The sequence below is a fragment of the Diachasma alloeum genome, unplaced genomic scaffold (genome assembly GCF_001412515.2).
Source record: "Diachasma alloeum isolate Michigan unplaced genomic scaffold, Dall2.0 Dall_scaffold_00327, whole genome shotgun sequence".
NCBI classification, from domain to species: domain Eukaryota; kingdom Metazoa; phylum Arthropoda; class Insecta; order Hymenoptera; family Braconidae; genus Diachasma; species Diachasma alloeum.
Window position 1 is genome coordinate 1,077,424 of NW_021680466.1, and position 23,137 is coordinate 1,100,560.

At 37.3% G+C, this 23,137-nt stretch overlaps 3 protein-coding genes across 4 annotated transcripts; 1 reads left to right on the forward strand and 2 right to left on the reverse strand.

Annotated features, from left to right (window-relative positions):
* Positions 1-1,557: 1,557 nt before the first annotated feature.
* On the forward strand, positions 1,558-10,555 carry LOC107040312. The gene is made up of 13 exons (XM_015260347.1): positions 1,558-1,678; positions 2,195-2,326; positions 2,645-2,707; positions 3,256-3,309; positions 4,210-4,338; positions 4,657-4,710; positions 5,788-5,841; positions 6,977-7,030; positions 8,814-8,867; positions 9,670-9,723; positions 9,864-9,911; positions 10,213-10,292; positions 10,368-10,555. The coding sequence occupies exons 1-13, from the start codon at positions 1,639-1,641 to the stop codon at positions 10,371-10,373; spliced, it is 822 nt and encodes a 273-aa protein (XP_015115833.1). The 5' UTR covers positions 1,558-1,638; the 3' UTR covers positions 10,374-10,555.
* LOC107040299 (odorant receptor 33a) lies at positions 10,373-14,932 on the reverse strand. The gene is made up of 5 exons (XM_029126248.1): positions 14,547-14,932; positions 13,343-13,729; positions 11,003-11,207; positions 10,705-10,860; positions 10,373-10,646 (listed from the first exon to the last, which is right to left on the reverse strand). The coding sequence occupies exons 1-5, from the start codon at positions 14,930-14,932 to the stop codon at positions 10,608-10,610; spliced, it is 1,173 nt and encodes a 390-aa protein (XP_028982081.1). The 3' UTR covers positions 10,373-10,607.
* A 582-nt stretch (positions 14,933-15,514) lies between these two features.
* Positions 15,515-22,934, reverse strand: LOC107040373 (fanconi-associated nuclease 1). 2 transcript variants are annotated; one of them, XM_015260446.1, is made up of 4 exons: positions 22,883-22,934; positions 22,527-22,815; positions 18,852-20,412; positions 15,515-17,602 (listed from the first exon to the last, which is right to left on the reverse strand). In XM_015260446.1, exons 2-4 carry the CDS (start codon positions 22,647-22,649, stop codon positions 15,894-15,896), a joined length of 3,393 nt encoding a protein of 1,130 aa, XP_015115932.1. In that variant the 5' UTR covers positions 22,650-22,815; positions 22,883-22,934; the 3' UTR covers positions 15,515-15,893. The 2 variants fall into 2 exon arrangements, with proteins under 2 accessions (XP_015115932.1, XP_015115933.1); XM_015260447.1 differs by lacking the exon at positions 22,883-22,934 and having other exon boundaries at positions 18,852-19,984; positions 22,527-22,576.
* Between the last annotated feature and the right edge of the window lie 203 nt (positions 22,935-23,137).

Consider the following 23,137-nt stretch of genomic DNA (forward strand, 5'->3'; position numbering starts at 1 on the left):
AATAGAAAGATCAATAGGAATCCAATGAAAATCCTCAAGCGAAAATTTTATCGAAAAACCTAGCGAATTTCACAGAGAATTCTATTGGTTCTATTGGTTGTCTATTGAAAATTCCATTATTTTTTGGGCGTTTCTATTGAAGAATTCCGCAGCTCTACTGAGAATTTTTTTAATAGACAACGTCCGAGAGGAAATCGTTTATAGAGAAAATGAGCAGGAAGTCATCTTTCTATAGAACTTCTAAAATTGGGACATTTTCTATAGAAACTCCTTGACATGAATTTTCTTATTTTTTCCACTCTATTTTCTCTTCTTTTCATTAAAAAAAGCAAAGAAAAAAATTAGAAAATTTCAGACGAGTAATTTCTATAGACAATATCTCAATAGAAGAAGTTGTATAGAAAAACCGAATTCTATCGATTTTTTCTATACAACATTTTTCATTGAACATTTCTAAAAAGAAAACATGGAATTTTTTAATAGAATCGGCCAAAAACTAACGCAAAGTTCAATAGGAATGTAATAAAATACTCAAGCGAAAATTTTATAAAAAAACAACAATTTCTTCGTATCACTATGATTTCTCTGCATTCGCATGTAGTTTATAACTCTGAGATGAACCAGTACTGTTTACCAAAACACATGCGAATGCTGATACATACGGAATTCATAAAGTTGTAACAACTAAACAAAACGTTCCAGATACCGATAAAATGTCACGTTTGCTTTATTTCTTCGGAAGACTAAAAACACGAGTCGATATGAAAATAAAAAATGAAGCAAATAATTTTTCAATCAATAATGGTGCAAAATTCATTTTAATTATTATATCAATAGAAAATGTAGAACATACCGATTTCGTTTGTCATGAATAATGAAACGCAACCAATTATTCAAGTGAATTCATTATTATTTTTTTTATTTTCCATTATCCACTACTATTAGAGCACTATAATAGTAGTCAAAGATAAAATATGTCATAAGGGGCAGGTATTTAATGGCGTATTTTTGGCGGACAAGTCGTCACTATTAGAGCACTATAATAGTAGTGGATAATGGAAAATCAAAAAATACGATGACATTCGTCACGAATAATGGAAATATTCAGATTTTCATTACTAATTGAATGATTACTCTAAAAGATTCAAATGTAATTCCTGATTAGTTGAATAATATTTCTTTATTTTTAAGTATTACTCATTGATACGGTATTCTAAAAATACAAATTTCTCACTATGCATTCATAATATAATGAAAAATATTTACACGTTAATAGTGATTAATAGTGAAAATAGTATTTGGGCTAATCTCTGCTAATTTTTATCCAACTTTGCTCCCCGTGTACTGGAAGCGACAAAGTTGCAAAGATAGGGGTACCTCGAGGTATTTCATACAGATACTCGACCGCACAAAAATCATCATTTTCCTTCCATGCGTTGAACTGCACTATCTATCCTACGCATTTTTCAAATAATCTCACTCTAATTCCAACACGTACAGCTTCTGATTGGTCGCCTCACGTGAACAAAGGGAGGCTGCAGGTATTTACTGGCGTATTTTTGGCGGACAAGTCGTCACTTGATTATAAGCTTCCGTCAGACTAACAATTGAGCAGAAATATATTCAACAAATTCGAAAATGTGGTACCAAGTCATCGTTTTCGCAGTCGCCATCACGGGTGAGTTCACTATTGACGATATTTAAATAGAGCAGTCATACATTACGTTGATTAATAAATCGAAATGTCGATTTGACTTGGGAAATTAAATTTTGCTCATTTTCGGAGAAATTCGTTTCCCAAACGTCAGGATCAGAGTAACATCCAGAGTAAGTCCACATAAGGGTCAAAAACCAAGGGTCACCAGGGTCAAAATCAGGGTCACGAGGGTTATAATGAGGGTCAGATTAAGGGCTCAAATATGGGTCACAAGGGTCTCTATATACCTCTCTATTATAAAAATCCAAATCGACTTGTGGTGATGAAAGTTTAGTAATAAAAAATAATTAAGGGTCACGAGGGTCAAATTAAGGGTCACAAGAGTCGGAATAAGGATCATGGGGGTCAATTGTGGGTCATAGGGGGGTTGACGAGCGGAGCGAGGAGGGGACGTAGCTCCCTAGTAATAACGATAATGATAATAATATTTTCCATGAAATTTCGAAAAATGTCAAAATATGCATCTTGTTTGCACAGCCATTTCTGCTGACAAACGGTGTATCTGCAATCCTGGAGTCGGAAATGTGATTGCATACTGTAAATGCCCCTCTTCAAAAAACTTGTTGAATGTAGGAGACGAATTGACCGTTGGAACCTACCGCGGACGGAGTAAGTTGCAATCATGAATAAGCTATTCAAGCGATGACAATATTCAAATGCACCCCAAAACTTCCGCCATTCGTGGAAGGGGGTGAAGAAGGGTGAAATTCTGAGTGGAAACTTTCTTTTCTATTTTTGATTCCGAGTAGCAGTTGAAAAGTTGGGATTTATTGATGATAACAAGTAGAAGGGAACCTTTCGGCTCAGAATTTTATTGTCTTTCAACGCCTCAAATGGAAGAGGGGAGTTTTGGATTACTCTTTATAAAAATTGTTACGATAATAATTGGAACGCCAACTGAATTGAATGAAATGATTTTTTTATCAGTCGTTCGAGCTTGGGACAGTAACGACAGTAACGACAGCAACAATGGCGATACAATCGTCGTGTGTAAGTATTATCTCCATGATTTTCGCTCATTTTGGTTAGGGATGGGTGATGTTTTTAAAAACATCGATGTTGTGAATCGATTTCTCTGGAAGAAACATCGGTTATTTAAAAAATTGAGGTTTTTTTTATTCCGCAAAAAACAAATTTTCAATAATTTTTTAAAATCTCATTTTTATTGAAAATATATATTTGAAAAATACAACCTCAGAAACTTACGTTTCAAAGAGGAGTGTCAAATTTTGAATTTCGAAACAGGGTTGTTGATTCTCTTTGATACTTCCGTCTTTCGTGGAAGACGGCGAGAAAGAGTGAAATTCTGAGCGAAAACTTCCTTTTCAATTTTTGATTTCGGGTTTCAGTTGAAAAGTTGCAATTAATTGATGATAACAAGTAGAAGAGAACCTTTTGGCTCAGAACGTTACTGCCTTTCAACGCCTCAAATGGAAGGCGGGAGTTTTGGGTTACTCTTTATAGGAATTGTTACAATGATAAATAATAATTAATAATTAAAGCGTCAACGTAATTGAATTCAATGGTTTTTTTATCAGTCCTTCGATCAAGCGGGACTAACAGCGTTCAAAACACAAATGGAGTCGCGCAATGTAAGTATTACCTCTATGATTTCCGTTCATTTTCGTCGAATGTATCTCGTACAGTTCACTGAGGGACGTTCCATCACGGATGAATCATCCCTCAGTTAACAATATTGCATACAATCATATTCGCTACTATAATTAATAACCAAAACTAGGAGTCCGATTGATCATTGAAGATTTAGAGAGACAGAGTGCTTTGCCATCATGAATAAGTTAATTACGGACCCCCCCCCCCTCAATTAACGGAACAATTGAATATTTTACCAGATTTTACCGATAGAGGCTTCTTTATTATTCCAACGTTTTAAACCACTTCAAAATAAAATAAATTAATAATTTAAAAAATCTGTCTTTCTAACTAACAAAATGTAATAATGTTGATACCTAAGAATTACATTGGAGAGCATCCTTGTATAAAAATACACGTCAAGTGAAAGGTTACGTGCGGCAGCACCCATGCCCGTAAAGAACAATTTACCCTCGATCACTCGTGTTCGCCCGCCAGCCGTCATCCGTCGTACGGTCAACGCAGCGCCGCTGGGTTAAACCGAGCGCGCTGTTGCCACGGTGGCGCTTACTACTATGCGCGCATTTCAAGCGTGGCAGTGAGTGTAGCAACACTGTCGCAACGGTGTCCGCTCGAGCGGTCGGCAGGGATTCACCCGCAACGGACGGCGTAGCGCCGCTTTTCTGTCCGTTCGATGTTTCTTTTTTTTAGCTAAACAAAAACGTTTAGTAAGAGGATTGAACTAGGAACTCTAATTTTTTCACAATTTTTAAGCGTCGAGAAACCCGCTAAAATACAAAAAAACGAAAATGGGTGACGCCGCGCTCGTTGAGCGTGTGATTGAGGGTTAATAGTCAATAATTCCTCATTTACATTAACTTCTCCATATTGGTCTCTAGTATTCAGCGATTACGGAACATGCATCTGCGATGTTTCGGACGGACATGTGCTGCCAACCTGCGCATGCCCGTTTCTAAACAACCTCAGGAGCGGAGACAACTTCGCCATTCGATACTTATACACAACGCGTGAGTTGCCATTATGAATAAGTTTTTCAACCGTTGATAATATTCAAATACGCCCCAATACGTCCGTCTTGGAAGGCGGTAAGAAAGGGCAAAATTCTAAGTGGAAACTTCCTTTTCTATTTGATTTCGAGTCTCAGTTGAGAAGTTGTGATTACTTAATGATAATAAGTTGAAGAGAGCGTTTCGGCTCAGAATTTTACCACCTTTCGACGCCTCAAATGGAAAACGGGAGTTGTGGGTTAGTTTTTATAGAAATAGTTACAATTATAATTAATAATTAAAACGTCAGGTTAATTTAATTTAATGGTTTTTTATCAGCCGCCCAATCTTGGGAGATTCTCGGCGGTCAACGTGGACGTGGACTCGTGAAACGTAAGTATTATCTGTATGATTTCCGTTCATTTTCGTTTAGTCTACACCCAAAAAAAACGTCCTGAATCAAATCGAAAATTCGGTTTGAATCAAGTCGGACTGAATTATGCTGGGAATTGAATTATTTCGAATCGACAGCATGAATCAAGTCTGACTCGGAAAGATGCAAACCGGCACATTTGTTTGATTCAAGTCGATTTTTCGACTTGATTCAGGTAGACTTTGGTTTGATTCAAGTCGATTTTTCGACCGCCTCATATATAACTCCCTAGAATCACCTTGAATTAACCCAAAAAATCGACTCCAATCAAGCTAAAAAAATCGATTTGAATGAAACCGCAAAATCGACGTCTTCTTGAAATAATCAACTTTTCTGCTTATATCAGATCTGAAATTCGGTTTAATAGAGTCCGAGTCACTCGACTTGGATCAAATCGAAAGTCGACTTGAATCAAGCCGAAAAATCAACTTGAATCAAACCAAAAAATCGATTTGAATCAAGCCGAAAGCCGACTTGAATGAAGCCGAAAAATCGACGTCTTCTTGAAATAATCCACTTTTCTGCTTATTCAGGTCCGAAATTCGGATTAATAGAGCCCGAGTCACTCGACTTGAATCAAGCCGACGGTGACTTGAATCAGTATATTTTTTTGGGTGTATTTCATACAGTTCACTGAGGGAAGTGCAGTCACGGATGAATTATCCCTCAGTTAACGCTATTGCAATGCAATCATATTCGCAATTATAATTACAGTGATTTGCCAGCATGAATAAGTTACTCAACCGTTGATAATATTTAAATACACCCAAATACTTCTGCCCTTCGTGGAAGGTGGTGAAAAAGAACGAAATTCTGCGTGGAAACTTCCTTGTCTATTTTTCATTCCGGGTCTCAGTTGAAAGGTTGTGATTCATTGATGATAACAAGTAGAAGAGAACCTTTCGGATCAGAATTTTACCGCCTTTCAACACCTCAAACGAAAGACGGCAGTTTTGGATTACTCTTTATAAGAATAGTTATAATCATAATTAATAATTAAAACGTCAACTTAATTAAATTCAATGGTTTTTCATCAGACGTCCAGTATGTGCAGACTGACACCGAACAAAGTGGAAATATATTGGGACAACGTAAGTATTTTATATGATTTCCGTTCATTGTGGTCAAATCTATTTCATACAATTCACTGAGGGAGGCTCAGTTAACAACATTTGTAATACGACATTATTCGCAATTATAATTAATAACGAAAACTAGGAGAGAGATTGATCATTGAAGACTTGGAGGGACAGAGTGATTTACTATATTGTTAGAAATTTTTTGAAATTTCAGTGACAGCCCCAGCTAAATTTTCGATGTTGTGAGGTTGAATTCAATTTCAAATGAAATCGTTCACTAAATTTCTCACTTATCTTGGAAATTCAAGAAAATTGGGTTTTTCATTTTAAACAATCATTAATTTTTCAATGAAAGCTTGAATTCAGTAGTGAAGCGGTAAACTGAGTTAAGTCGATTTTGACTATTAGCCAGTTTTTGCTGAATATCTCGGAATCTAAGAGAGATAGCAAAATTTTTCTCACGACTTTTTTTATAACGCTCTATTGGCTCTACAAAAAAGGTCATGACAAAAATCTTTTAGATTCCGAGATATTCGTTAAAAACTAGCCAATAGTAAAAATCGACTTAACCCGGTTTACCGCTTCGCTACTGAATTGAACACATACAATTCAATTTTCAATCGATTGAGAATTCCGAAAAGTTATTCCCTGAATTGTTAAAATTTTCAGTTTTTCAATGCCGTATGGCCCTGGGAATCGAGAATTATTTGAATATTCAAGAAATTAACAGATTCATCAATGAAGAAATATACAGAAAATTTATGTAGCTTTGTTATTGTTAAAAATTTCAAACTTTTTCACTTGAAATTTCAAGAGTAATTTTCTAACAGTGTATCATAAATAAGTCACTCGACCGTCGATAATATTCAAATACACTCCAATACTTTCATCCTTCGTGGAAGATGGTGAGAAAGCATGAAATTCGGAGTGGAAACTTTCTTGTCTATTTTTCATTCCGTGTCTCAGTTGAAAAGTTGTGATTGATTCATGATAACAAGTAGAAGAGAACCTTTCGGATCAGAATTTTACCGCCTTTTAACGCCTCAAGCGGAAGACGGGAGTTTTGGATTACTCTTTGTAGGAATAGTTACGATCATAATTAATAATTAAAACGGCAAATTAATTGAACTGAATTTTTGTTTATCAGTCCTCCGATCGAGCGGGACTAACAGCAATCAAGGTGGAAATGGAGTCGTGAAATGTAAGTATCATCTCTATGATTTCCACTCATTTTGGTCAAATCTATTTCATAAAGTTCACTGAGTGAGTGCCATCGCGGATGAATCATCTCTCAGTTAACAATATTGCAATACAACGATATTGGCAATTATAATTAATAACCGAAACTAGGAGACCAATTGATCTCTGAATACTTAGAGGGGCAGAGTGATTTGTCATTATGAATAAGTTACTCAACCGTTGATAATATTCAAATACGCCCCAATATTTCCGTCCTCAGTAAAAGGCGGTGAGAAAGAGTAAAATTCTGAGTGGAAACTTCCTTTTCTATTTTTGATTCCAAGTCTGAATTGAAAAGTTGTGATTAATTGACAATAACAACACGGACGAAAAAAATTAATAGAAAACCCTATCGAATTGGTTAGAAAATTCTATTGAATTTCTATTAAACTGTTCTATTAGTTTCTGGCCGATTCTATTGAAATGTTCAATAGAAAATATTCAGTAGAAAAATTCAATAGAATTCAATTTTTCTATACACTTATTCTATTCAGATATTTTCTGTAGAATTTCCTCGGCTCAAATTTTCTAAGTTTTTTCGTTTGATTTTCTTGATGAGAAGAAAATAAAAATAGAATGAAAAAAACTTGGAAAATCTGGGTCGAGCAAATTCTATAGAAAATATATGAAAAGAATCAGTTATATAGAAAAATCGAATTCTATTGACTTTTTCTATTAAATTTAACCCTAGACTGGTCACCATGTGAGGGAATTGCCGCAACACGTCGTTTTATTCACCTTGCCATCGACTGGTTGACCGGAAAAATTTGAGAAAAATTGAATTCGTCAATTGAAGTACCTGGAAGAATTTAGTATTTTTTTTTCAATATTGTATCCTTAATTCTGGGAGAAAAAAAATTATTTCCAACAGGTGAACAATTTTTTCCCGTGTTAAATAAAATTGCCTGTTGCGCGACGTTGCTGGGAACTCGCTAAACGCGCCCGGGAAGTGTAGAGTGGATTCGGCAACGCTGGAGCCCAACTAACGTGGCGGCACTCTCCCGCGAAGGTGACTAAAGTCACATTTTCCCGTCAGGTGATCAGACTAGGGATAAGTTTAATGTTGAGAGTCCCGCTCTTACATTCCAGATCACGTGCATTATTCTATGTCCCTCTACCCTCCCTGGAATTTAAGTTTGCACTCGCCGCTTTATAGACTGACAAATGCTGTTAACGATCTAGTTAGTTCTGATACCGACATTGATGGCTATACGGATAATATAACTGTCATTGCATCGAAAGTGTACAAAGATCTATTAAGTACAAGGCATTATGTTTCAGACACTAATGTATAGTTCCAAGTTTTGTTACTCATTTTCGCCATAACACCCTGTTGATTACACATAATTCGTCCGCTATATTTTATTTTTGATTCATATGTATATATGTTATGTAGTGACCCTGTCATTGGCCATTTGGCTGTTGAGTCTATCCGAAACAATAAGATAAAATAAATAAAAAATAAACATTAAATGTTTTCTACTGAACATGTCAATAGAATCAGCCAAAAACTAATAGAAATTTTGATAGAAATTCAATAGAATTTGCTAACGAATTCGATAGGTTTTCCTATTAAAATTTTTCGTGCGTGAAGTAGAATAAAACCTTTCGACTCAGAACTTCACCGTCTGTCAACGCCTCAAATGGAAGACGGCATTTTCGGATTACTCTTTATAGGAATAGTTACAATAATGATTAATAATTAAAACCTCAACTTAATTGAATTGAATGATTTTTGTTATCAGTCATCCGATATGAGCCGACTAACGGCGATCAAAGTGGAAATATATTCGGGGATCGTAAGTATTATCTCTATGATTTCAGTTTATTTTGGTCGAATCTATGTCATACAGTTTACTGAGGAAGGTGCCATCACGGATGAATCATCCCTCAGTTAACAATATTGTAATACAACCATATGAGCAATTCTAATTGATAACTGACACTAGGAGAATGATTGATCATTGAAGACTTGGAGGGACAAAGTGATTTGTCATCATGAATGAGTTACTCAACCGTTGATAACATTCAAATATACTCCAATACTTCCGTTCTTCGTGGAAGGCCATGAGAAACAGTGAAATTCTGAGTGAAAACTTCATTTTCTTCTGTTGATAGCAAGCAGAAGAGAACCTTTCGGCTCCGAATTTTACCGCCTTTTAAGGTGTTTTGTCTGTAGATCACAGGGGAGTGAAACGGAAGGGGAGTCTTATTGTTCTCGAGCCCTGATTCAATCGCTGAACACGAAATTTTCCAATTTTCAAGTCACTATTTAAGTGTGCATTTGAACATTTTTTGAATATCGATCGTATTTATCAGATTGATTGATTTTTTGCTCATCACCTACGGGTGTCAAATAATTTTTACTGGATGAAATTCTGAGTGGAAACTTCCTTTTCTGCTTTTGATTCCGGGTCTCAGTTGAAAAGTTGTGATTAATTGATGATAACAAGTAGATGAGAACCTTTAGGCTCAGACTTTTACCACCTTTCAACGCCTCAAACCGAAGACAGGAGTTTTGGGTTACTCTTTATAGGAATAGTTACAATTATAATTAATAATTAAAACGTCAACTTAATTTAATTGAATGTTCTTTATCAGTCCTCGGATGGAGGGGGAGTAACGCCAATCAAAATAGAAATGGAGTCGTGAAACGTAAGTATTACCTCTATGATTTCCGTTAATTTTTATCGAATCGATGTCATACAGTTCACTGCGGGAGATGCCATCACGGATGAATCATCCCTCAGTTAACAATATTGTACTTCAATTTAACTTGAATTGCTTTCCACCAGGCTACATTGTCCGCAGAAATAATAACGGCCAAGTGGAAATTGAAGAACGTAAGTACCATCATGTTATCAGTTCTCGGTGAATTCATCCCAAACAGCTCATGCCAAACCACATCACCCCACGACAACTCCATCCCAAAAATTAGGGAAAGCTACTAAGTAATACGATCCTCATATCCACAAAAAAGCCACAAGATAATATATTAAAACCATTCAAACTTGTCATAACAATTAATTCATGTGGTGATTGTCTTTACGATAGATAGAGGATATAACCATACACCAGAATAATAATTAACCAATGGTATTCAATAACCGTAACTAAAACATGACTTAAATTCAATTACCCCAGGCACTCAACGAAGCGGAGTGAAGCGCAATAATGGCAATAACTATCGAGATTTGGCCGACTGCGTGACCGGGTGCCTGTCGGTAAGTATCTTTTCTCTACTAACAAGCTTTTGATAAAAAAAATACTCCCTCACTAATGTGTTTTCATTTTTACAGGGATGATCACGATCTTAACATATTCCTGCAGCTACTATTTGGCGCTGAGAAAATCTGGGTCAGAATAGGATAAACTATGAAACTTTGAAAATTTTATTTTTTCTGAATAGCTAATACAGCACATTTATCTAATGCTCACAATATTTTCTTGTATCATATGCCATAATTACAGTGATTGTTACATGAAAGACATGAACATTCTTTATTGCACGAATCCTTAATTTTCGTCCTAATGTTTCTCTAAAAAATATTGTAGATGGAATACGCAAACATGAGTGTCTGAAAAAGATAATCATTAGTAACTGTTGGCGTTATTCGTTATGTTATGTATACCCACATTTTTGAATGCCTCCATATCCAACTTCAGCAGACCACCGCAATCGAAAACAAAGGGTTTCTTAGCATTAACCAGCAACAACTTCATTGATTGCTTACTGTTTTCACTGAGTGTCATCCAATTGCAAGTGTACAAAACATCACCAATACTATCAAACTACAAGAATAATATCGGTTATTACCAAAGAAAAGATAACTGAGCAGCTCAAAATTTTTCCTCGTTCTGTTTCGTCAATCGACAAAAATCAGAAACTTGGGAATTCATGTAGAAAATAAATGTAGTAATTCATTGCGATTACCTCCAAATACGTACAATGTCCAGCGTAACAAAGCATGAATATCTGCTGAAACATGGACAAGAAGTAAACGGTGAGTTTGAGAAAATCTCGGGAGGCTAGCATGGTTTCAGACATGAGATAAACAGTTGACGATAAAACCAGTGAAGTTATCAAGTACTGGATCATCATTATGGTTGCAAATATGGAGTTTATGTCCTTAGCCATTCTGAAATTGTACAAGCATCACAGATGGAGATCACATATTTCTGTAGTGAAGCGTTAACACGATTCAAGTCGACTTAAGTTTTCGAGGGAGATGGCAAAATTTTCGTATTGATGATTTTCTAGGGCGAACTGATGGCTATAAAACAGGGTTGTTTGAAATGAAGCTAAAATTCCAGCAGTCAGCGGTCGATCAACTCGCCATCGCCGAACACCTCCGTGACCCTTTGGGTCAACGGTCAGAAGTCAGCGAGACACGCGGAAAAGACGTTCAGTACAGTTTCTTCAACCGGAAGAAGAATAGCTTTTCAACTGTTCAAGTAGTGTATCAGAAATGATCAAGTAGCGTTCAAAGCAGTATACACGGAGAGAAATATTCAATAAAAATTACCAGAAAAAAGACGTAAAAATTACGTTTCGAAACGTAATCTGGGAGCGAAGTAAAATTCAATAAAAAGTGTCAATCGTCATGTAAATTCTACGATCTGTTCCGTAAAAATTACTCATCCATCCGACGCCTCACAGCTAGCCATGAGTCACCGTGAGGGGGAGATTTTAACAACACGTTCCGTAATTTTTCCGGAACTTTTCGTAAAAATTCTTAAACATCCAAGAATTTTCATATTCTGAGGCATAATAAGTCTTGAAGTTTCTGTTAGATTTTACAACTTCCAGAAAAATTACGTGACTTTTTCGTATTTTTTCGGTGACGGACCCGAAAATTTACTGAACGTTTCAGATTTTTTCTCTTATATTCCTATAGAAATTCACTGAAAACGATTCTCGCTTGCGGATTACGTGAAATGTTCCGTAATTTTTCTTGAATATTTCTCTCCGTGTATTTTCTTTCAATATTCAACTTTCTAGGGTTCTGTACATCACCAGTTCTTGTTAGTAAATGAAATATTCAGTACATTAGCGAGATAGCTATTCGAGAAACCCAACAGTGATTCATTTGTGAATTAACTTCAGTTAAATAATTGAGATATTCAACAAACAGTTCCAAGCAAGTGTATATATGTATTGTATATAGAGTGAACGAAGTGGTTCTACCCCACCAATAAATGATGACATTTTTTACAGAACAGTGTTAAATCACTTCCGGCCTTTCCTGCACCAACTCCTCCCATATCCACCCTAATTTCAGAACCTGAACATGGAACAAGGTCATAACCGAGAGGCTATTCACAGGCGAATTGAGCGACACCGCGATTACAAAATGTAATTCATTACTCAGGATTACGGGACTGATTACACTGATTACCATTGCCTATGTGATAACCGTGACTACCAAGAGCACAGAATGTGATTACATGGTTACAAATGATTTCGTCGATTACATTCTGTGATTACCAAACATCTGTAATCATTGAAATCACAAAAAATGGCCTCTCATTAAGTATGAATTGATGGAATAATTAATTATGAGAACCTGCAAAGAAATGGAGGAGGGGCGGGGGTTAGAACGGAGCAATGCAGTCTCCATCACTCCATCATAAAATTTGGGCATTTATAAGTGCTATCAGCAAAATAAATTTACTGAATATCTACCACTGATGGAGAATGAAACTTACCAGCAGATAATTCAGAGATAATTCAGTCGTTGGTTCTCCAGAATAAGAAGAAATTTTAACTCTGTTGAATGAATTTTCCACGGACAAATGCTATGTGGAAAACGCATTGGCTACGCAAGGTTCTGAATCAGAAACATCTGGGATTCCAAGAAAAATTGATCCAGGGATCTCTAAGAAGTACCATTGGTAGAAATGACGCGCTCGAAAATTCAAAAACAAAATTCACGGTCTCACTAGGAGCAACTACGAAAGATTACACTGATTACAAATGATTACAGTGATGACCACTTGATTACCAAAACTTGATTACAAATATGGTAATCATGTGATTACAATGATTACATTGATTTCACTGGGATTACAATTGATAACATCAGCGAGTGACATGACGATTACGCCTGTGAATAGCCCCTCGGTCATAGCAAAAATTTTGCTGTCAGCCTTAGATTCCGAGATAGTCATTGAAAACTGACCAATTGTTAAAATCGACTTGAACAGTTTTACCGCTTCGCTGATTTCAAATGAACGTGGACACCAGATGACAGGATTGGTGTCGCATTTTAACCTGAGAATGACGACGTGATATTCAACGCAATCACGGAACAAATGACGTTCCAGTAGCAAGTGTTTTTCAGCCGAATTCTCGCTCATAGCGTTTCCTAAATCTGTCATCATCACTTGAAGTCGATGCTTCAATATTTTCACCTGCGCCACTATTCGCATCATCAATTCGAAGAAGAGGGCATTGTATACTATGTTGAAGACAGCTTCGAGGTACAGGCTGATTGCTAGATACAGTGAGATACACCACCAGACTGATGGACTGGAGTAATCGTACGGGAACCAGCCGCTAAAGGGCAAAGTTCTCTTGGCCAGATTTCCCAATACTTCTTCAATCGCAAAATACAGTGGTGCTATTACAATGTATGCGATGGATAGGATCGAAAGGCATCTGAAATTAATCATGATCAGATACAAAAATGATATCTTAACACGCACGAAAAAATTTCGTAGGAAAACCTAGCGAATTCGATAAACGGTTCTATTGGATTTCTATTGATCTTTCTATACAACTTCTTCTACTAAGTCATTTCCTATCGGAATTCCTCGACGTGAGCAAAGAATCGTCCTGTACGGGTTGTCTGGCAATCGTCATTGATCAATTCACTCATATTTACACGGAGTGCCCTTTATTTGATAATGAGAGGCGCCTGCTTGTTAAGAAAATAAGGGCTCGCCTTCGGCTCGGAAGGCAATCTTGCACGTGGGGGACGGTGATCTGTTTTCCAAGGCTCGGGCATGTAATGTACTATTTCTGATGAGTGTGAGGGTTGCAGGCCGAGGCGAAGCCGAAAAATGCAATCACACGAGTCAGAAAAGTTGCTTTCGCCCGAGTGACGAACATCATTTTTCTTCACAAGGTCCGTAAATCTTTACACACCAGTAACACAATATACTATAAGGGATCCCTACTCTTTCCACACCGATACGGTTCGTGACTTATACTGTTCCACGGACTAACTCGTTCACAGAATGCCAACTGCTCTCACCTTTGTACAAGATATTGTTTCTAAACAAAGTAATAAACTGAACTTAACTAATTTTTCCACTCTATTGTTCTCCCCTTTCGATTAAAAAAAAACCAAACAAAAAATTTGGAAAATTTCAGTCGAGGAATTTCTATAGAATATTTTCCATTGAACATTCTGTTGAAAAAAAACGTGCAGATGAGCTACGAAATTTTTTCGTCTATAATGTTGGTATATTACCGTACTCGTCTGCTGAATTTGTAACAAATTGAATATTCTTCAGAGCTCTGGCATTCAAACGGATGTGTCGTCAACATTTCCAAAATATTTATTAATTTCGAACGACAGCAGAACAAGTTAATGATTTTCAAACAGATACACATTGTCGTGAGGGCCAAGAACATATTCTGCATTAACGCTTTCACATTTGCACTTTTCGATAAGATGATTCCCGAAAATTGAGAGAGACAGAATGTCATTATCAGTGTTACTGTTACTGTTGAATAGATGTTATAGAGAATGGACTTCCATTTTGGTAAATTTTGGGGTTTCCATACGCCGATGTATCTCAAGAATAGAAATGTTTCTCGGTGGAACAGCATTGATGAATTCTCTTGAGATGGCATTTGGCAGATTAAATCGACGATTTAAGCAATAATTTTGGAATATTTCCTTTACTACCTGTGTTCCCTTGTTATAACTAGTGCTTTACATTTACACTCTGGTAATTATACTGAAAGACTTCACATCAGTCGGGGGTTTTTATGGCGTTTTAATGATCTTTGAATAATTGAGCATGTTTGCCTGCTTTTCAAAAATTGAGCTTTTCTGATTATTAGTAAACAAATTTTTAAATATTTACGCTTGGATTTATTTGGGGTTGGGTCACGCCAAGTGTTGGCAATAATGACATTTTGATTGTAGAAGTTATTGAATTAAACAACGAAAACGAATCCCAAATGAGTAAATGAATCAGTGAATTATCACGTATTTTAACACATGATTGTTTTTTTTTTTATTAATATACTCTTCTAATAAATTTTATCAGTAAAATTCCCGTAAATGCATTCAAACCCGACTTCCGGCGATTTTTCCCATTTTTCATACATTGAATTCATGTACATTTCAGCCAAAAATAGGAAGGAAAATGACACGGGAGGAATTCAAAACTAATTTTATTACTTAAAATAACTATTTATTTTGTCAAGACAGTCGTATGAAGTATTACATCAAGTTCATGAAAATAATTTTAATTAATTTCACAGTAGACTCCACTTCCACTTTTTCGGTAAAAAATGATTCGATAAAAATTTTTTCCTTCATAGTTATTTATTCTTCTGAGTATCTATATTTCTGATGAAAATCACAGGCTGCTACTGAAGTAGCGACTTTCACAGCTTCCAATTAACTTATTATTAAATATTCAATCTCTAACATTCAAACTATGAAATGAAAGCACATGCCACAAACATGCTGTCTTCCATAAAAAAAATGAAGAAAAGATGGCCTTGAAGGACTGAAGCCCTTAAAAAAACAAAAATGAAATATGATCTTCCCCGTAACCTCAAACCAAAATCAGTGAATTTCTCAACATTGTTGTTTAGCTTTAACAAGACAAACCTCCACTCTCGCCCCGATTTCCTCCAAATACTTCATCCATAGTTTCTGTTTGACCGACAGAGTGTCACCAGGTCCCTTAACCTCAACAACCTTACACTTGCCGGTTTTCTCATTCCAAACAAACAAATCAGGAAACCCTGATCTCCAATTGACATAGCCCCCGAGAATAATCCTCTTACAAATCCCCAGTACCCCATTTTTCCCCAAAGACTTGATAATCTCGTAAAAAAGTTGGGCATCACCCACCACCCGACAGATGATCGACTCCAGCGTCGAAAACTCCTGATAAACCTCCGTCATGTTCACCCAAACAGTCTCAAAGTCCTCGAGTCCCTCGAGCTCCGCGAATTTTCTCTCCAAATTCTCCCTCCGATTTTCGTAGAACTTCGACCCAAACAAGTCCAAAGGTGCACTTTGGAATGGCGAGACGAAGGCACCAGGCACAGGAAGTTCGTAGATCTCCTTCCAGAAGAGACAAGCGAAGAGAGTGACCGGAAGTGCTCCCTCGCAATGAATTCCCTTTGGATACCCAATATTCGCGTAATGACTCAGAGCGACATCTTCAACGTTTCCATACCCCTTTTCCTCATCCCCCATGTCCAACTGCCAGAGACTCTTCCCCCAGCAGCCCTCCCTGTCCATCTTCGTCACTTCGATCTGCTCCTCCTTCGGCAGACAGAGAAATTCCTCCTCCTTCTCAGCTATAATGTCTTTGAGTCTGTTCTTCGTGATCAAGGAGATGCCTTTGATTCTGCCTGACAGCTTTCTCGCTCTCTCCATCATCTCCGCTTGGTCGATGATCGATGAAGTGGCTGATAAGGCTTCTAGGGTTAATTCAGCTGACCGTTCGAGATTCTTCAAGTGACTCATCTCAATCATCGTCAGTTCTTTGTAGAGCTTGCCGTAGTTGACGGGAATCTTGTCACGGTTATTGAGAAGAAATTCTAGATAAGTTTCGGCGAGAAAGCAACCATCGGGTTTGAGCTTCTTGAAGGCTTCGATACTTAGGATTAAGATTTTGGACCAGATGTACGTGGATGTGAAACGGCCAATGTGGGAAGGCAGCTTGTCACGGTCAGAAGACTGTTTTTGATGTTCAGAAGACGATTGCTGTTGGTATGACTGTACCAACCTTTCATCAACCAATTTCTTCAACTTATCGTAAGCCTTGGTCCCAAATGCCCTAGCCGTCTCCCAGTGGTAAGCCCCTTTATTCTTGTCATTCATGATTTGAGTCATCTCCGTCCACACGAGTTTCGCCTCTACGTAATCAATCAAAGCCTGACGATTTTTGAAAAGGGGAAGACGAATTATCTCAGTTGAGGGGAAGGTCTTGTTACCGTAGTGGACCTCGGAGAATAGGTAGAAGATGTCGGATAGCTTGTCCTCTGGATTGTGATTAGGGTAGTAGAGGACGAGAATTCGATGGATCAGGGAGAGGAAGCTATCGGACAGTTTTAGAATTGGACCGGCTACCGACAGTAATCGAGATTTTAGGACCTCTCGGGGGGAGGTAGTGCTGAAGTGACTTGTTTTCTGACGGAGGAGTTGCTTCAACGATGCGATCATCTTTGGTTTCGCTGCGTTATGATTCAGCTTCATGCGTTTACAGAGCTCTTTTAGTTCGTCTACTTGGAGGAGGTTGAAAATTACCTCGATGTCTACGTTTTCCCAATCTGTTGGGGAGAGAAAGCAAGGGGTGAGGGATGATCACTGTGGAGATCGCCATCCTCACTTCATCGTAATGAAGCTGAATCTAGGGGAATCTTCGCCAGGGGAAAAGACAATTTAGGGGATTTTTGAGGGTGTAAGAGTCAAACAATTGTGTGACCAAATTTTAGTCGGGTGCTTACAAATTTGTGTACACTTTAAACTATTTAATCCTCTGACCCGCAAACTTTACGAAAGCGTGTCGGTGTGATGGCCGCCAATCACAGCGCAATGTGTTAGAGAGAAATGGTCACGTGACTATTCCCTCACGCCTGTCGCGTCAGGGCCGTTGTAAGTATTGCAAAGCTATCGGGGCCCTATGCGTATTCTCGCGTGATATGTAAAACATGCTTTGATAGATAGTCAACAAATAATGAAAGATAAAAAAAGAAAAAAAGTCAATGATAAAGAGTCACTAGCTAAAAAAAGAATAAAGAATGAAACTTTATTGAAAAGCGTCTGTGGAAGCCCTGGTATATACGTGAAATAAAGAAAGATACCTTCAAATTGTGAAATCAATTCAGATCATTTTTCAGCGAAGAAAAAAAAAATTGATGAAAAACTAGAACGGAAATGGTCTTCATTTGAAGACCAAAAAATATTGAGAAATATTGAGAATTATCCAGTGCAACCATTTGTTGAAAATCGAGGTCCTGTTCATGATTTGGAGATTGACAGCAATGAAATGTCTTATTTCGAAATGCTTATTTTCTTCCTTACATTTCTTTCATCCTATCTACCGATAAATTTGAAAAATTTGTATATTTGGCACTCATGTATTCAAACGTGCACTTAGTGCTACGGCACGGTTCCCGCGCTCGCTACTCATCCTCTTCCACGTGGAACGTTCGGCGCCCACAGGTATTGGGATAAGATTGCAAGTCAGAGGGTTAAACACCCTTGGATTCACCTGAACCAAATCTTTCGCTAGTCTCAGATTCATCAACAGAAAAAATAAATTGAATTTTTGTACGATATTAATCATTAATGTATTAGTTCAGTGATTGAATTGAGTTGCATTACGTTGTCTGTTGAAAAGCAAAGAATAAAAAAAATGGAAATTAAAAAAATTTCGGCAAATTCCTAAAAATATGGTAATTTCACCAAAACTAGTTGATATGTTGTAGTTGAAAATTTCAGTCGAAATGTCGTAGTTAAAATGTCGCCTAGTTGAAAAGCCGTGCCACCGAAATTCTGAATAAAAAGTTCACTCACCGCTATCAAAGAACCCCTTCTCAGCCAGTCTCATCAACGAATTCTCCATATTCCCATCAAAGTGTTTCTCATACTTCTGCTTTTTCACCCTGAACCACCTGATCTCCCTCTTCAGCATGATGGCCAGCAGCGCCTGTTCCTCTTGCCCCAAACTCATCATCCTGAAGACCAAGTCCCTCTCCCCCTCGTCAAAATACCCGCAATTCGCTGGTTCAGAGAAAACCCAGGAGATCATCTCCAGCAGTCTCTCAGAGTGCTTATTCGTCGGAACGACAACATCATTCAAGTCGTACTGCTCTGCAGCACTCGTGTCTATCCTCCACCACTGGAACTTGAATTCTCCCTTTCTGTAAATCTCCTCCAGATCAAACTCATTCATAGGAATTGCTCCCTGCCTAGCTAGATTCAGATGCTCAACAACAGTCTGAAGGTTGGGGCTCTCTTTGAAAATCTTCCTGGGGCGGTAGTGCCTCTTGGTCGGGGACATTTTAGTCGGTGAGAAGGTCGAGGGAGACCTCTTGGAAGGAGTCCCCAAGTTCTTCAAAAGACTCTGAGAGGCTCTATCCTTTTGGGCGGATAGGCCCATCTTCAGACTTCTCTCAGGTGTTCTCAAAGCTGTTGGATTCAACCCTTTTCTAGGGGTCTGAGGACAGCTCATGGAGACAGCTGTCTCCAAGTCCCCCAGACCATCAATTCCAATGTTCTCTTCACTCTCCATCACCTTGTGGAGCTTCTTGTCAGTCTTTCTGGCCATCTGATCATCGATCTCCTGAGAATTCTTCTGGGTGTTTTGGTGCGAGTCAAACTTTCTGTTAATCGTTTCAGGGGGAAGAATCCTGAGGTAAGTCTTTGGTGGAGATTTTGCTGGAGCTGTTGGAGACAGTAGAGGCTGGGCTGAGCTCTCCACTTCGTCAGGGTCCCACTCGTCCTCAGACAGCATCAGCTGCTCTTTTATGACGCTTTCCGACTTATTAGAGAAACTCATCTCCTTGGCGACCTCAAGGGTCAGCACCTGGGAGGGGTTTAGGCTCTCCATGATGCTAGTGGTGGTTGTCAAGGCGTATCCTTGGAAGGTGTTCTCTTTTGTCAGTTGTTGGGACATTATTTCGTTGATCCTCTGGCGTTTTGAGGGGCTGTGGCAGGAGGTAAAGTTTAAGGCACGCTTCGGGGAGGGGTGCTTGGCGGCCAGGGATTTCTCCGCGGGTTTTTGGGGGGTTGCGAGGATGGAGGATGGCTCATCTTCGTCGGAATCGTCGAGGGAGATGAAGTATTTTGGGCATTGGGAGAGGGCGGGTCGGAGGGTGCTGAGGGGTCTGGAGGGTTTGGGGGTTTTTGAAATTTTTTTGGGAGTTTCAGTGCTTTTTGAGGAACTTCTGGGGGGTCTTGAGGGGTTGGATGAGGTGGATGGCTCCTGGGAGGGGGTCGCGGGAGCAACTAGGGGCGGATCCTCGTTTGAATTGTCTAGGATTACGATGCAGTCTTTTGGATGATTCAACTTCATTGGGGTGATTTGAGAGAATATGGGCTTCATTGGAGTAGTCTCTGAGGGTTTTCCTGGTTCCTGAGGGGAAAAAATCAAAGGAGTTACTGATGAGATTTCATAGGAAAACCTCGTCAACAGAAAATGCTATTAGTTTTGGCCGATTCTGTTGAAAAATTACGTAGCTTTGATGCTTTTTTTAATAAAAAATTTGCAATAGAAACTATTTCGTGAGAACAATTAGTTGGAATTCAGATTTCTATACAAGTTTCGCGATCTCTTCTTTCAAGTTTCTCTATTTCTGTCTTTCTCTTCTCTTCATTTGAAAATTTGAACAAAATAACTTGAAAAATTTCAGGTGATGAATTTCTGTAGAAAATATCTCAATAGAATAAGTTGCATAAAAAAGTAGAATTCTGTTGCTTTTTCATAGATTATTTTTCTCACTCGGATTTCAGCCAGTCAGAGTGCAGTATTTGAGGGTGCCAAACAGTTTTATTTCGGAAATTTCTAAAAAATTTCCGACGGAAATTCACTAGTAACTTTTCAAATGTTTCTCATCGTTCAACGCATTTCACGTTTAATATTCTGTGTGACAGATAAACAAAAAAGTGGTTCGTAAATGTATGACTGTGTAAATGTATCCTATGTATAAATGGAGTGTGTCAAATTTTGCAGAAAAAATTAAACCTGCAAATTTTGACACAATCGTTCCTAAGCAACGAAGCTATTGGAAAATATCCGATTATTTGGAAGCACTAGTGGTATTACTTCCGAATATTTTCCATTGAAATCTGTGTAAAGAATACGCACGAATACTGCGGAATTATTTTGTAGTATCAGTCAAAATCTAATAGAATTTTCAATAGAAATGCAGTAGAATTTTCTCAAAGGTTTTGCAACATTTTATGTTTATGCAGAAAAAATAAGAAATTTCTTGAGAATATGGGCTTTATTGGAATGGTTTTTTTAGGATGTTCCTGGTGCCTGAGAGGAAAAAAATTAAAGGAGTTATTGGTGAGATTTCATAGAAAAACCTAATCAATAGAAGATTCTATTAGTTTTGGCCGATTCTATTGAAAAATTAGGCAGCTTCAATGCCTTTTTTACAGAAAATTTCCAATAGAGACTATTTTATGGGAAAAATCAGTTGGAATTCAAATTTCTATAAAAGTTTCTGCATTAAGCCTTTTTCTGTAGGAATTCGTCGACGTGAATTTTCTCAAGTTTCCGACTCTATTTTTCTCTTCATTATAAAATTTAATCAAAAAACTTCAGCCGAGGAAATTTAATAAAAAAACTTCAGCCGAAAATTTCAGCCGAGGAATTTCCGTATAACATATGTCAATGGAATAAATCATATAGAAAAGAAGAGTTGTTGTATAGAAAGAAGAGTTGTTTTTTCAGAATATTTTTCATTGAAGGTTTCTATTCAAAACCACTTTATACCTTATAGACGATTAAGATTTTAAAAATTTTTTTTTTATTTTTAATTACTTATTTATATTTTGGTGGAAATTCGTCGAAATATAACTTTCAATAAATACACTACGAAATAGATGCAACAATAGCGTGACTAGTTTGTTTTAATTTGGTTTTTATAAAAATTGTTTCTGAAATAAATATTCCCTTTATGAAAAGCTCCTTGGGAGTTCGAAACAAAGTCAAACAAAATTGTTTGTGATTTCATCAATGTAAATTTTAGGATTCATAACGCTGTTTGAAAAGATTTTTCCTGTGAGAAACGAAAGAAAAGAAAAATTTAAGTACAATTGTAAATTAATTTTGGATTTCTATTCAAAGAATGCGCAAATATTCTGCGGAATTTTTTAGTAGCATGAGTCAAGACCTAATAGAAAGTTCAATAAAAATAAAATATAATTTTCTAACAAATTCAAAAGATTTTTTAGTCTCAGTGGTTTTTCTACTTTTTATTTTTATGTAAGAAAAATAAGAAAATTTTTTTTCCTATCGAAATAATAAAAATAACAAATGTTTGGTTATTGTGTGGGGCAAAATGGGTCTTTTAATTATTCCATGACGCCCTTCGCTCCGCCCCAAGTTCATAACTCATCTAAGAAAGGGTGTTTAATAGAGGACAAACAGCTTACGATTTTTGTTATTGAAAATTTTTCATTAGCGAAAAAAAAAATTGAGATAAAAATAAAATGGCCTCAATAAAAAATAAAACAAACCTTTCTCGAGGCGACAGAGACAATTCTCCTCGGGGTGGGTGTAACCTCAACCTTCGGTTTCACATCACTGTTCCCTGAACTTTTAGTTTGTCTAAAATAAAAATCCAAACTCCTCTGGTACATTCTCACACCTGAAGAATGTACTTCAGTAATAAAAAAAATCAGAGATCCTCCAACGCAATAGATGAGTCACATCAGTGAGTCAGGAAGTGAAAAAAATCACATAAATGTTCGACACAGTCTTGATGATTCCACATTCAGCGGCAAAAAACTTTTTTTTACACATGGACTGAAAAAAACATTGAGAAATTGGGGAAATAGAGGATTTTATGAAATGACACTCAAAGATTGTTTACCTATTGCCTATGTCTCGGAGGGAAGTGGGGAAAAATGCGCGTAAAGTGTCCGTGAACAATGTGAATTGGTGGAGAGAGGGAGTAATGTGAAGAATTTCGTGCTCTCAATCGGAATCCTGATGACTCCACGACTGATGGTAAAACAGAAAAGGTAGAGATTTCAAATTCTCAAGATTTTTTTGTCAGATTATTTTTTCTTAATGAACAATATTTTTTGACAGAAATGTTACGCTTAACGAGTGGCGAATTGTGCCT